This window comes from Crassostrea angulata, chromosome 6 (genome assembly GCF_025612915.1).
Source record: "Crassostrea angulata isolate pt1a10 chromosome 6, ASM2561291v2, whole genome shotgun sequence".
Classification (NCBI taxonomy): domain Eukaryota; kingdom Metazoa; phylum Mollusca; class Bivalvia; order Ostreida; family Ostreidae; genus Magallana; species Magallana angulata.
In genome coordinates this window covers 627,394-641,912 of record NC_069116.1, presented here as the reverse complement: position 1 = coordinate 641,912, position 14,519 = coordinate 627,394, and the positions used below count along the sequence as shown (strand labels likewise).

The following is a 14,519-nucleotide window of genomic DNA, read 5'->3' as shown; positions in this document are numbered from 1 at the left end:
GTACACAAGTCCATAAAGGACAAATCCTTTTATTAATTCAAGTTGTCTTGATCAAAGGTGTTTCGTTAATCTCGTATGAAGTTACTAGTATCTAGTTTTTTTTACTTTACGTAGATCATTTACTAGCTTTGTAAGGTATAGTTTGATAATGTGACTACAACCAATTTGGTAAAGGAAAAACTATCACCATCAACCACTTTCTTCACAAAAAACTCTTCTAAAATTTTTTTTGACAGAATACTAATTGAACTGAACACACTTTTCTTTCTTAAAATCATTTTGAATTGCTATTAGAGAAATTCTTGAATAATATTTAAACTAAAACATAGTTTAAAGAAATGCACAACAAGGTTCATATAGACCTCAAACTAATGATAAGATTAATCTCAAACTTAGGCATGTAAATAAAATGTAAAGTACAAAAAATACCTTTTTATAAATTCATCAAATATACAGAAAAAAATGTAGAAAATAACATTTAATAAATTCAACATCAACTTTAACTACATTCAATGTATTTATTTCCTTATCTTGTAATACATTTCTAATTGAAAAAAAAATCAAGGTTTAAAATATATAAAGCAATATCGATAAACTGATTTTTTAAATCTAGAATTTATTAATTTAGGTGTAAAAAAAACCCTGAAGATTAAACTCAACAAAATATTGAGTTTCTGTGTGTGTGTTTTTAAAGTTTGTAACCTGCCTAACTAAGCAAATCTTTACACTGTAATTTATTAAATTTACGTTGTGATTAGGTGTTTGAATATAAATTATGATATACTTTATATATTGTTGATCAAATTTAATTAATTTAGCCGCTGATTATGTAATGTATTTTAATTGTCAGCCGGAATAGCTCAGTTGGGAGAGCGTTAGACTGAAGATCTAAAGGCCCCCGGTTCAATCCCGGGTTCCGGCACGGAACAATCCGGCGGCTGACAGCCAATTACTTTTTAAAAAATATATTAAAAGCTAAATTTCCAAATTGCATTAGTTTTTACATACCATTTATTGTTCAAGGGAGTTACGTTTTCTGAGAATATCAGGATCTAACAAAATGAACAAGTTGTGTTTTCCTTATCAATGTTTCTATCAGAAATCAATGCGACATAATATTCATTTCATGTGGTTTCTGTGATATAAGAAAGTACAAAACCATTAAATTTATTAAAATTAGAATTAACAATGATAAGATATACCATGGTTACTGATCCTATCAAAACAAAATAATAGAAAAAATTGCACTGAACTGAACATTCCAGTTTCATTTATCAATTCAAATAAGTCCACAAAAATGGTAATAAAAAAAATGATAATACATCCAATATTTTCTCTTTTTAAATTAACTATATATATTGTATTTTTTACAATGTACATTGCATAAATATCATATGATGAAAATATAACATTTTACATTTTGTATTAAAAAATTTACATTGTATCATTTTCATTTGTTATATACATGAAATTTTTTAATATTTGTTTTGAATCTTAGCTTTAATCTATTAATTAACTAAATACGTGAAAGTAAGTTTTAAATTAAAAAAACTTTAAAAAATTACAGATGATGTTTTTTTCTTCTGTTGAAGTCCTAAAATCCTCTTCATACCTGACCTAAATACGCCACCTACACCTTATGCCTGCCTTCAACTTCTTCAGATTGTCTTCAACATTACCTACTAGAGGTTTATAGACAATTTCTCTGTTTCCTCTTCTTCTTGTCCCTTTGTAGCTTTCCTCACTGACAACACTTCCCAAGGTTTGGGGCAGTCCACATCAGACAGTAACCCTGCTTCACCTCATCAGAGTTTTCCTCTGATTGTACTGTTAGCTCAATGATTACTGCCGTCTTGGCTCGTTCGGACCAAGGCATCATGCTCGGTCTTAATGGTAGTCTTTCTTGCATTTATATGCAAACTATCAAAACATATTTATTCTTAGTTTCAAACTACTGTAACAAACAACGATGACGGTTTTCTATCCCTTTCTTTCTTTGTCAAGATTTTGCATCCTTCTTTAAGGTACTAGTATTGGTATTTGTTTTGTTTCTCTTTAACCTCACTAGTAAGCTTCATCGAAACTTAAGATGTCTACAACTGCACAGGGCTTTAGTAGATGCAAATGCGACACATATATGGGTAATTTTGCCCCTTTTCTCACTAACATAAATGTCCTCCTTCTTCAGCCACAATAGTACAGTAAGTTTAAGCTATTTTAGCTTGTACTTTTTCCTTTTAAGGAGATAAAGATTTGTAATCTTATCCAAACCATTTTCTATTCAGTATGCGACTGGGTTTAGATACTTTATGTTCATGATATAATTCATTCTACTTTGTCTTTCATTGTACTAACAGCTGTACGACTACAATTGTCTTGTGTCCTTCCAATCCATATATACTCCAAGTTACCAGTATCCTACTGTGTCAAACACAGATTATTTTCATACATGTACTTTTTTCCACGTTCCGTATCCTCCTTCCAGGAATGTTTATTGCTGTTCTTTTTGTTCTCTCTGTTTTTACCACACCGACAAGCTTCCTCGAGATTTTATGATGTCTGGAAGATCTTAGATTACAACTCTACTTTGGAACTGAGAAACTATGTTTCTTTTCCCTCCCTTTCCCTTTTTGTTTACGAATGTCTCCAGGCATCCAGATGCAATACCAGCAAGATGGCATCTTTACTGCCTCTTTTAGTTCTGAAACTCTTCCCAATTCCTTCAGTCTTTACCACAATCAAACTGCCTTGGTAAGTAACTACTACAACCAATTTCAGCAGATAATATCAATGCATCGAAAACCTCAGTCTCTTTCTCTAGTAAGGCCAAGATTTATCCCAGTGTATCGGGATCTATACAGCTGATATCCCTCGGCTTGTTTAGACCTATTCAGTATGGGATTGTAATCATGTGATTACCATGCCTTCCTTTCCAGGAATGTCGTAAAGTTGTTTCAGTTCTTATACCCTTTCTTAATACTTGATAATGTCTCCAAATGAACAGACCTAGCATAACCTTTCGTGTAGAATCTGATGTACCTTTGTCTACTGTCTTAAACCAGGATGCTGCAATATAAGTAGCTTACAGCTGATTCGATCTTGTGAATCAATGAAGTTTCAGCATTTCTTTAAAAAGAGCATTAGATACCGGTATTTCCTTTTTTATTCAATCTCCTGGAAATAGGTGTTAAAGTTTCTTTTTGCTGAATTAGGCAAACGATAGATTATAAAGATAAATAACCGTTGCCAGTTAGATGGGACTTTAAAACTACTTCTTATGCTACATTTTACATGAATGAATTTAATGTTAATGCGGGTTATAAAAGTATCGACCATTGAAGAAAAACCTACATTACCCGCTATCGCGGGATGTGTATTTTTCGGCAATGTTGCCTCCTTTATATCCCGCATGAACCACCAGTTGGATGAAAGTCTTTTATTGTTCAAATAAGAATATATCTCAGAGTCTTTCCCAAGGACTACCTGCTGCAACACACCCTTCCTCAAAAAAGAAAGTAAACAAGTGCTTTAATTGTAAAATAATTTTATTTAATTTATAAATATACAAAAATGTAAACTACTATAATATACAACGTATTGCACACTATTATAAGAATTGGCATAAAACCAAAAGTGATATTAAGATTTCTTAAACGTCGTTTTTGCCGTGACGCCATTACACGTTGCAGTCTGAAACAAATGAAAAACATTAGTAACCAATTAAGTGTGCATCTGTGGAGGTACAACAAATAAGCCACAGATATAACTGTCGTACATTCATTTAATATATAAATTCTATTTTTGGTTAGGGTCCAAGAAGCTAGTCAGGAAAATCTTACGAACGTTTTTGATTAGTTTATTGTTTGATCAAAACTACGAGTAGGGAAGTAAACACTATTTTTTCATTTTATAAAGTTATCCAATATAGCCATGAAATAAATGCTGTTTCTTTGGATTCATGGGAGTTACACAATGGCAAATCGACAACAATATTACTTGTATTATGATTGCCTTTTTATGATATAGCTGATATGTTATTCATACCAATGACAATAAGGATAATTAGTTCAATCAGATGACATAGCCATGGATTCCTCACTGTTTTGTTATGATTATGATTACGTGACAGAGATGATTCGGTCTTTACCTGTACGAGATTGTCCCCCTCTATCTCCCTCACTATTGTGTTATCTTTAGATTTGCCATCTACAGCTCGCAGACAAAGCGTCATCTTTCCGTCAGAATATGTCAGTTTAGCCTAAAAGAAATATTTGATGAATCAAAGAACAGAAAATACGAATGAAATTCGCAACAACAACAAAAAAGGGGAAAAAAAGAAAGAAAGAAAAATGAAACTCGAAACTCGAAACCCAACAACAGCAACCGAAACAGCGTTGGTATATATTTTACTTTTACATGACAGCAGTTAAATCACTTTTGACGTCTTTGCTGACCTTGTATTTGTGGTCGTCGTCGTTGACGTCGATTTCATCGTCCAGCTTGAACTCGTTGGTGATTTCTTTGATGGGCATCTTCCTGACCACCTTCACACACCCGTCCCCCACGCTGATAGACAATTTGGGGTTGAACTGGGCAGCGGCCTTGCGTTTGATGAGATTAACTCCTGCAAGAGAACAATAAAATTCTCAAGTTATGATTAAATTTTAAAAGAAATTCATTCACCAAACATATCCTGGATGATATTTGAACAATCGTTCTTTTAAAAAGAGAATACGTTAATACTCTTGGATACACATATTGGAAAGTCTATAAAAATTCATTATTATTGAATGAAAAATGACAGTAACTAATTGTCAATCGTCTTTAAAATCTATATAGCGAAATACAAATTATTTATCATGAATATCTTATGAATATTGACAACCAAATTTCTCAGCGACCGTTTTTTATTTATAAAACTTGATCAAGCACGCTAGACTAAGAAATAATAATGTGCCACACTGAAGGACCGCATTTTCAAACAATTAGTAAAGCGTTTGTTTCGACTTTGTTGTGTGTTCTTTAATAAGTATTACACAGTCAGGACAGATAACTTTCAAAATTCATTTGATACCATGTGCCACATGAAACAGTTTTCTAATTTTCTATATGACCAGCTAATATGTTTTTCACACTTTTTCTCTTTCATTCCGTTTATGATTATCATTGAGGTTTTTCTGTAAGACATTATACCAAGAAAACGGTTTAGAATATAAAATTAGCAATGATTTTATCATGTCTTTAATTTGTTTCTGATAACAAAATCGTTTGGAAATAACCAAATTAGACAGTGATTTTTGATGCTTTTCAGTATCAACTTCCTAATAAGTGTACATTTAAACCACTACTGTTTTATTTTCAAGAAATAATGGTTCGTTTAAATTTAAGAACAAATAAATTGAGGTGGAATAACCTGGAAAAAATCACTCAGATTAACAGTAATTTATTTAATTAGGAAAGATATGATAATAAACAAACTGTACAAATGTTAAATAAGCGAAAAACTTGCAGTTTGGGGATAAAAAAATAATATTTAAAAAATTCAATAGAATAAGTACATGTAATAGCAAAAGCCCCTACGGGATTCGGGATGTACGAATCACAAGCCCGACACGTTATCCACTCGGCTTTGAAGTAAGTTACATCTTGCTTTCGATAAAATCCTTTAAATAAAATGAAATATCGTTTCGATGAGAGGTCACCCATTTTGTGACGATGTGTTATTCCACCTTAAATATCTGTTACATTGCTTAATTCAAACTCACCCATAGCCTCCAGAAACTTTTCCACGTTCTCCTTCTTGATACACTCCCAGTTTCCCTCAAACTTGGACTTGATTTCCTCCATGTTGACAGTTCAGTAACGGAAGTGGGACTGATTCCGCTGGCTGGTTTACTCTGAGAGCTGGGAGTCCTCAGCTCTTATATACAGCCTGGGGTCGTTCTACTTAGTCACCTCAGACCAGTTTTACTAATAACAACCGCGGCTGTACATACATTATTTTTTGATACACATGATTAATTTAACCTTTTATCATTTCACAATACTCTGGCCAAAATGCCTGCGGGGACACGCCGTTGACCAGCATAAGAACTTGATGATGAATAGCTACGTATGTGTGAATGAATACATATATATACAATTATTATTCACGTAAAGATGCTATATCACGTCATCGAAACTCAAAGTTCTCAAAAGTTCTCGCTTTAACTTTAACGTTGAAATAAATCTACAAAATGTACAAGTATCTGCTTTATCACGAAATGTTGAATCAGAATTTGCGATAGAAGTTCAAGAAGATAGTGATCTGGTAGAGGGTGGATTATAGTGGAAAAACATTTTGTTTAAGCTCTCAAGAAATATTTATAAATATATTTAAAATATATGTTTATAACAAAAATTAAATTCATTTTTACCAAAAGACTTAAGTCACAACTCACAGGCTAAGAGTTCCAAGTATATTTTACAGACGAATTTTACTCACACACAGAAATTACAGAAATGAAATTTTTATGAAAAAAGTCAGGAGATACTTAAGTCCTTTGGAGTTAGAAATAACGAAAAATAAAGAAAAAATGAATTTAGAAAAGAAATTTAAACTTATGAACAATGGAAACTTAAAAAATACTGAATTTTATGATTTTGAATGATAATATTTTATATTTCTGTTGTTCAAATGAAAATGCTTATTATTTCTTATTTATTCATTGGCTTCAAAAAATGTTGCTCATTCTAGGGGGATATATACGTAGTTTGACGAATATGAGTGGACTGTTGTTATCTACATAATTTGTTGGTTTGAATAATTTACCATGACCAATTTCACAAACAAAAACAAGTTATGAATAATGAAATTGTGTCGTTATATAATAGAAACTAAACACAACTAACTCAGGACGAAAAAACCAACGTTTCCAATTTCTGAACTTTTTAACCCCCCCCCCATAAATTATTCAACTTACTGATTTATAATAGAAATTCCCTCGCTCTTTAAGTCGACCAAAATAATATGTGCTGAATAATCAAATCAACAAATAAGTGTGACCAGTAAACCCTTACAGACTCCCAATGAGCTCCTACCATTGTTATTTAAAAGTCCATACCAATGTTCCACCCTCTTAGAAAACGCCATCTTATATAGATTTGATCAGAATTAAAGATTAAAGAATTATGAAATTAATAAATGAAAAAAAATAAAAAAAGCTATTTGACTCCCTCCCACGCACACAATCTTACGACCTAACCGATCAACCGAGTCATTCATTCCAGTTACTGACCCTACGCCGTCGATGATGTGTAAACAAGTACATATATATCGTAACAGAGAAATAGCGTTCCATTTACTAACCTCCATATCACAGGGAATGTATTAAGCGACACAGAGACACAAAAACTAGTTTTGCCTTTTAGTGCAGTTAAGAAGAAAATTTCATAATGATAACAAAATGATTATAATACTCCCCTGGCAACTGGTAGGAATTGCAAATGTTAGAAGTGTTAATCTTTAATATAAGCATACATTTTTACCGATATTATTTTAAACATCTGATGTCTATATGTACATGCGTGTAATCTAAATAAATAGTAAATTCATGGAAGTTATCGAATTTATGTGGGAAAAAGTATTTTTTTTAAAAGGACCTAAACACGATTTGAAAACAAAATTTATTTATGAATCTATAGAATGATTTACTTGCGCTTTTTTAATGATTAACAAAAATCTGAAAGTTTGAAGTCAGGTTACGAGTGAGATACAAGGTTAAGAAATCGTTGTTATGTAAACAAAGCTTGAGTTGTATACATATTTGTTTACAAATAATGTAAAGTAATTAAGGATATTGCAGTTTCTTCGACAAAATGACTCGTGAAAAAAATGATGTGTTCAAAAATAATATTATCAACAGGAGAAATTGATCGATAACTAACCTTTAACGATCCGTTGGAATGCCCATGGCTACCAAGTGCGCCCCATTGTTAGCAGAATTTATTAAAGGGGCATGGTCACGATTTTGGTCAAATTTTATTTCTCTGTTTTTATTATTTACAATGCTTTAGGAATGCATTTCTGATGATTAAATGAAATTTGGGTGCCAGTCGATGAGTTTTAAGCAAGACGCAGGGCTCACAATTCTTCGTCATGTAAACAAGGCTCGTGCCCTGTTTTTGTTAACATTGGTTCAATATACCAGCAAAAAATCTTTGTCAAGCTGATTTGCCTATCTTCGTATTAATTTTAAGCATAAATAAACAGGTTCTAACGATTAACACATTTACGTTTTCCCCTATTTCGACAAGTAGCACACGGTGGAATTAACCGGTCAGTCAGCAGAGAATACTCACTCCTCTATGGCACCTGATTCTGCCTCTTTTTTTCTCCTGTTTTGTATTTTTTTTTTGGACTTTTATTTTTGGCACTGTTCGTTATCAACACATGTCATTTCAGCACAAGTCGAATCTCGAATAATTTATCAAATATAAGAGGGTATTCATAATAAACTTCAACTTTGGTTTATTTTCAATCAAATATCATTTAGCAAAATATGGTGAAATTTAATATTTATGAAATGTATCGTTTTTCAAAGATTCGATTTGAAGTACGCTGGTTAAATTCATTTTTAACAAAATCAAAATTGTTAGTTTTATAATTTCTCTTAAATCTCTAGTCTCGATGAAGGTAAGGCTTAAATTCTTCAATAATTTTGATTCCTGTGCCAGGCATAAGAATCCTTGTAGTTAGGAACACATGAGTTGTCCGCTCTTTGCCAAAGCCACAAAGTAAGAACAGAGGAGTTGTCTGTCTTTTGACAAATGATCATGTTACACACGTTCAGAAGGTTAAAAGGGCATGGTCACTATTTTGGTCAAAAATCATTTTTCCGATTTTAATTTTTACAATGCTTCGGAAAGACATTTTTAATAGACAACCAAAATCTGAGTGTCATTTGTTGAGATATATGCAAGTTACAGAACTTCTTTGCTATTTAAACAAGGCTTTTGTTTACATTTTGAATGTTGAAGTGAAAATTCCAATTTTAAACCTAAAATGAATGTGTTGAACGTTATGAACTGTTTATTTATGCTTATATGAATAAGAAAATAGACAAATCAGCTTGAAAAAGATTTTTTACTGGCATATTGAACCGATGTAAACAAAAACATGGCACGCGCCTTGTTAAAGGGACATGGTGACGCACAAATATCGAATTTTTTTACACAATTTCAACATATTTTATATATCATATGAAAAGATGAACTTTTGAAAAATTACGGTGTTCAAAAGTAAATAAATCAAATTAAAAAGAAAAAAAAATAGAATTAGACATTGGGCCAACACCAAAATATTGAGTTTTCCTTCCGCTTCATAGCCACACAAGCGCAGGGGAAAGTAAATACTGCAGCGTGGCATACATCATAAGCCAGAAGCCTCTCATTGAAACATGATGTCTTCAAGAACTAAATATTTATGAAGATGCTTTGCCTATTTCTTACCACAGACACCGAACAACTTCAAATTCAAATTCTTTTTCAGTGTGTCAATCCCACTGTAACTATTGAAGACAGAAATCGCAATTATGTGACACTAAACCAATGTCCAAAAAACAACTCGGTTTGTTTACATGTTTAATTTCCGGATGCGTTTGATTGACTTGCAAATTGATAGGTGATGACTTATGACGCGTGAAACCTTTGGTATGATGAAATTTCGAGTAGCTCTTCTTATTTCCGTTGTCAGAATCAAAAAGTAAAACATTTATTTTGAGTCACCGTGCCACTTTAACATGACAAAGAATTGTGAGCCATGTGTCTTGCTCATTAATTTACGACTGATGCTCAAATTTCATTTGATAATTAGTAATGCTTTCCTAAAGCATTGTAAATAATTAAAACAGAAAAATAGAATTTGACCAAAATCGTGACCATGCCCCTTGAAGTAAAAAATGAAGTACTATGTATTTTCAGTTTGAACTTGTCATAGATACATAATTATAGATACACACACAATGAGGTCAAGAAACGGTAGTTTCCTTGCTATAAGATTACTTAGATTTCATAATTTATATGAGCTTTGAGTGGACTTCGATTACATAATATGTCTACGCTATGTAACATCATACTAAAATGATACAATTCTAATAACCATGTATCATAACGGAGATTCTATAGAAATTGGTTGAAGTGCATGCGTTATACATGTATAGATAGAGTGTGTCCGTGCGTATAAAATGGGGATGCGGGAAACACACCTCTCCAGTTGTCATATGGAATCTGTCTTTCTGCCTCCTCTTTTTATACAGGTTAGATAAATTATAACGCTTGCGCGCATTCTCAAAAGTAAAGTTAATAGATTCAGAGGGTTCAACTAATATTCTTTTTCAAAGATTTTTGTAATAAACATTAATGTTGATAAATTTCATTGTATTTAATATTGATATTTATTGTTAAAATGTCATATTAAATTGTTATATCTAAATAAAAGAGTAGTCATCTAGAAGCTGTCTTTCTGCATCCTCTTTTTATACAGACTGGGACACGGGCTACTCCCCATGTAGAGGAGGAGACATTCCGGAAACACCTTGGCTAGGGCACCCGCCAGGTGTAGGCATGTTGGAACAAAGATCTCGAGGATCTATATAAACTAAATATCTATCTATCTATCTATCTATCTATCTATCTATCTATCTATCTATCTATCTATCTATCTATCTATCTATCTATCTATCTGTTGGCTAAAGAAGAAACTAAGAAAACAAGTAAAAAATGCGATGTCATCCTAAATTCGAATGTGCCATAACTGAATAATTTACAACCCACGGGAGAAAGATATTATCCAGTATTTCAAACGTTATAAATAAACACATACAGGAAGTAGTGGTTGAATTATGCGCATGCTAACTACCACCAATACGAGGAATTTGTTCCATCTCGTACCCCCTCAAGGTGCAGGTATCATTTAGTACGACCTGGACGTATTGAACAGAAATAGACGCAGCATTCGATAGTCCCATGACCTGAAACACTTCTTAAAGTCCATGTTAATATACATACGTGTTGTTTCAATGAGCAAGGAAACTCTTAAAGAACAATGCTTTAGGAAATAAAACAGATCGTGCACAGAAAGCCTGTCCACTTAAATTCCCTCAAGAAAATACTTATTACAGCTTTGGACAGCCCAACGGAAAACGCAATCGCTAATATTTACTACAGGAGACAGTGAACAACGAATTTGATGTCACGCCCAACCTTACAACTTGTTAAAGATGTAAAGCTATGAGATGCTCCATAGCGCAGTTGAGTACAAATGTGAATGAAGTTGGGATCTCATCCAAAGTAAACACAAGTTCGCCTATCTAGAAAACAGGTTGCGGTCCTTTTTTGGCGGGGGTATTATATCCCAAGCACTGATCCACGCACTATCTCGGACATCAAAACATTAATAAACATTCGTTTTTTATGGAAATTTATTGCAAGAATTAGACTAGTATTTTCGGTGCTGGAGTTTTTCGCTGTTCGTTTATTTCGAAGCACGTACTTAAATACCTTTATGTAATATTGTTGATCTGGCTAGGATTGATGGATATACTGCCATTTATTTTTGCTAATAAGAAAAATTAGGCAATAAGGGGAGGTCTTCAAACAGTCATAATATCAATTACCAGACATTGAATGTAAGTTATAAAAGGTGAGCAAATGACCTCCCCCATATTAAACAAAGATGTATACAATATCAACATGTACCAAATATACATACAACAAACATATTGTATCAATAGCAACATACATCTGTATTAGGCCCAAACTACGTTCATCCACAAGAATATAATCTGTTTTAAAAAGTCCATTCAATCGCTTCAGGTTTCAAAACACAATTAAAAATAGAAAGTCTACAAGTTACTTACTGTCTTGTCTTTAAAAAGGACTTCAATACGTGGACCATGTTCATGTGTTTCTAACGGAAACGTGAAAGTCTTAAAATTATTAACGATTCCACTGATTCTAGCCCCTGTTTTTGTAGTCCCGACCTTTTACCTCAGAACTTAAGGTTATCATACTTCTAAAATAATTATAAATTATATCAATAAAGTTTACATGACTTTTTTTGTATAGTAATAGCATACACCATGAGCCAGAAACCACTCATTGAAATATGCCTTCAATAGCTATATATTTATTAGCTCACCTGAGCTGAAAGCTCAAGTGAGCTTTTCTGATCAAAATTTGTCCGTTGTCTGTCCTCGTTGGCGTTGTTGTTCTTGTTGTAAACTTTTCACATTTTCATCTTCTTCTCCAGAATCACATGCCAGATTTCAACCAAACTTGGCACAAAGCATCACTGAGTGAAGAGGATTCAAGTTTGTTCAAATGAAGGGCCACACCCTCTTTAAAAAGGAGATAATTTAGAATTATTGAAAATTTGTTGGTATTTTTCAAAAATCTTCTTCTAAAAAACTATTTGGCCAGAAAAGCTGTAACTTGTATGGAAGCATCCCCAGGTAGTGTAGATTTAAGTTTGTTCAAATCATGGTCCCGGGGGTAGGGCAGGGCAACAATGGGGGGATTGAATTTTACATAAGAATGTATAGAGAAAATCTTTAACAATCTTTTTCTTAAAAACTATTAGGCCAAAAAAGCTTAAACTTGTGTGAAAGCATCCCCAGGTAGTGTAGTTTCAAGTTTGTTCAAATCATGTTCCCCGGGGGTACATGTAGGACAGGGCCACAATGGGGGATGAATTTTTACATAGGAATATGTAGAGAAAATCTTTTAAAATATTCTTCTCACAAACTATTAGGCAAGGAGAGCTCAAAATGGAGTGGAAGCATCCTCAGATATGGTAGATTCAAGTTTGTTAAAATCATGGTCCCTGGGGGATGGGCGGTAACTTGTGTGAAAGCATGGATAGTGCAGATTAAAATTTGACCAAACCATGATTCCCTAGAAAAAAACTGGGGCAACAAAGTTGGGAGGGGGGGGGGTATATAGGAATAGAGAAAATCTTCTTACAGCTACCACAACAAAAGGGGCTTGATATTTACCATAAAAATGTGAGGATAGAAATCTGCAGATTTTGAATTTTTTTTAGCAAGATCTACTGTTCCTTGTTGTAAAGATATTTTGATTCTGATACTGTAATGCTGATTTGATCAGAGTTAAGGCAATTGTTGCTCAGGTGAGCGATGTGGCCCCTGGGCCTCTTGTTATAATGCATTCTCTTTAAATGCATATTTCTTACTACAGTCATCGAATACCTTCAAATTCAAATTCTTTTTTCAGAGTGTCAATCCCTTTGTACCTATTTTTAGACAGAAATCGCAATTATTTGACACTTAACCAATGTTCAAAACAACTCGGTTTGTTTACATGTGCAATTTCCGGATGAGTTTTAATGATCTGTAAATTAATAGGTGATGACTTATAATGCGCGAAACCTTCCGTATGATGAAATCTTGAATAACTCTTTTTACATCCGTTGTCTTAATCAAAAAGTAAAACATCTAATTTGAGTCACCGTGCCACTTTTTAAGGGGGAATGTGCGGCCATCTTGTACATTTGCGAATAAGAATATAAACATTTCTTGAACTGGCTTGTTTCTACCCAAAACGTAAAAAATGTTGCCAAAAGATAAAAAAGCAATAAATATAAAGTCTTACATGTTATTTTGTTTGAAAAGTATGCATACAAGAAAATGACAATGCCTTTATGATCACTCAAAAGAGCTGTCGAACAGCGCTGGTAGACTATTTTGAAGATTTAAAAATCTTAAAGAATATGAAGGGGGTTCATTGGTGTCCTCTCTTTAACCATTTGTTGAGAAAAATGTCTAAGCTTGCTTATTTAAGTTAAGGGGATTTTGCATCGTATAAAGAATGAAAGTACCCGGATGATAACGTTGAAAAATTATGCAAGATGTCCCGAGTACTTCCAAATGGAAAAAAAGATGTCAACATTACCTACAATCAATCTCCGTAAGAAAGTTTTCGTTCATGTTAGTTTAGTCAAAATAGATGAATGTAATCTACTCCATTGACAGGTATGTGTATTTTAGTTGAAAATTAAGAAAACAGAAACCTGCGACAGACAATATAGATACTAATATACCAACAAGTAGGCCATTTGATGCAAACAAACGGGCTCTATAATGATGAAGATGAAGATTGGTAACCTCGGTAAGTCGTAGAATGTCAAAGAAAACCTTAGGATACCAACAAGCAATTCATAATGAATACAAATTGGTTATATGATACTAACAGTGAGGTAAATGCAATAAAGTACCCAGAAGTAGATCACGTGGTACGTCATGACATACCGACAAACAAGCAGAAAATGTCAACAAATCAAGTACAAATAGGTAGAAAATGCCAAGAAGTACACTCGTAGGTCATATAACAATACGCTTGTCGTAAACCAAAGAACACCAATAGCTTTGATAACAACTGGATATACATGTACATGTACCCTGGTTTCATAAAAAAATCGTGAGTATCAATTTTCGTGGATTTAGTGAATTTCAGAGATCATA

The 14,519-nt window shown here is 33.1% G+C and overlaps 1 protein-coding gene and 1 non-coding gene across 2 annotated transcripts; one reads left to right on the top strand and one right to left on the bottom strand.

Moving 5' to 3' along the window:
* The first annotated feature begins 849 nt into the window (after positions 1–849).
* Trnaf-gaa (transfer RNA phenylalanine (anticodon GAA)) lies at positions 850–922 on the top strand. The gene has a single exon. It is a non-coding gene; the product is annotated as a tRNA-Phe (tRNA).
* Positions 923–3,527: 2,605 nt separating this feature from the next.
* Positions 3,528–5,936, bottom strand: LOC128189896 (fatty acid-binding protein, intestinal-like). Its single transcript, XM_052861689.1, has 4 exons — positions 5,766–5,936; positions 4,455–4,624; positions 4,148–4,258; positions 3,528–3,690 (listed from the first exon to the last, which is right to left on the bottom strand). Exons 1-4 carry the CDS (start codon positions 5,845–5,847, stop codon positions 3,640–3,642), a joined length of 414 nt encoding a protein of 137 aa, XP_052717649.1. The 5' UTR covers positions 5,848–5,936; the 3' UTR covers positions 3,528–3,639.
* Between the last annotated feature and the right edge of the window lie 8,583 nt (positions 5,937–14,519).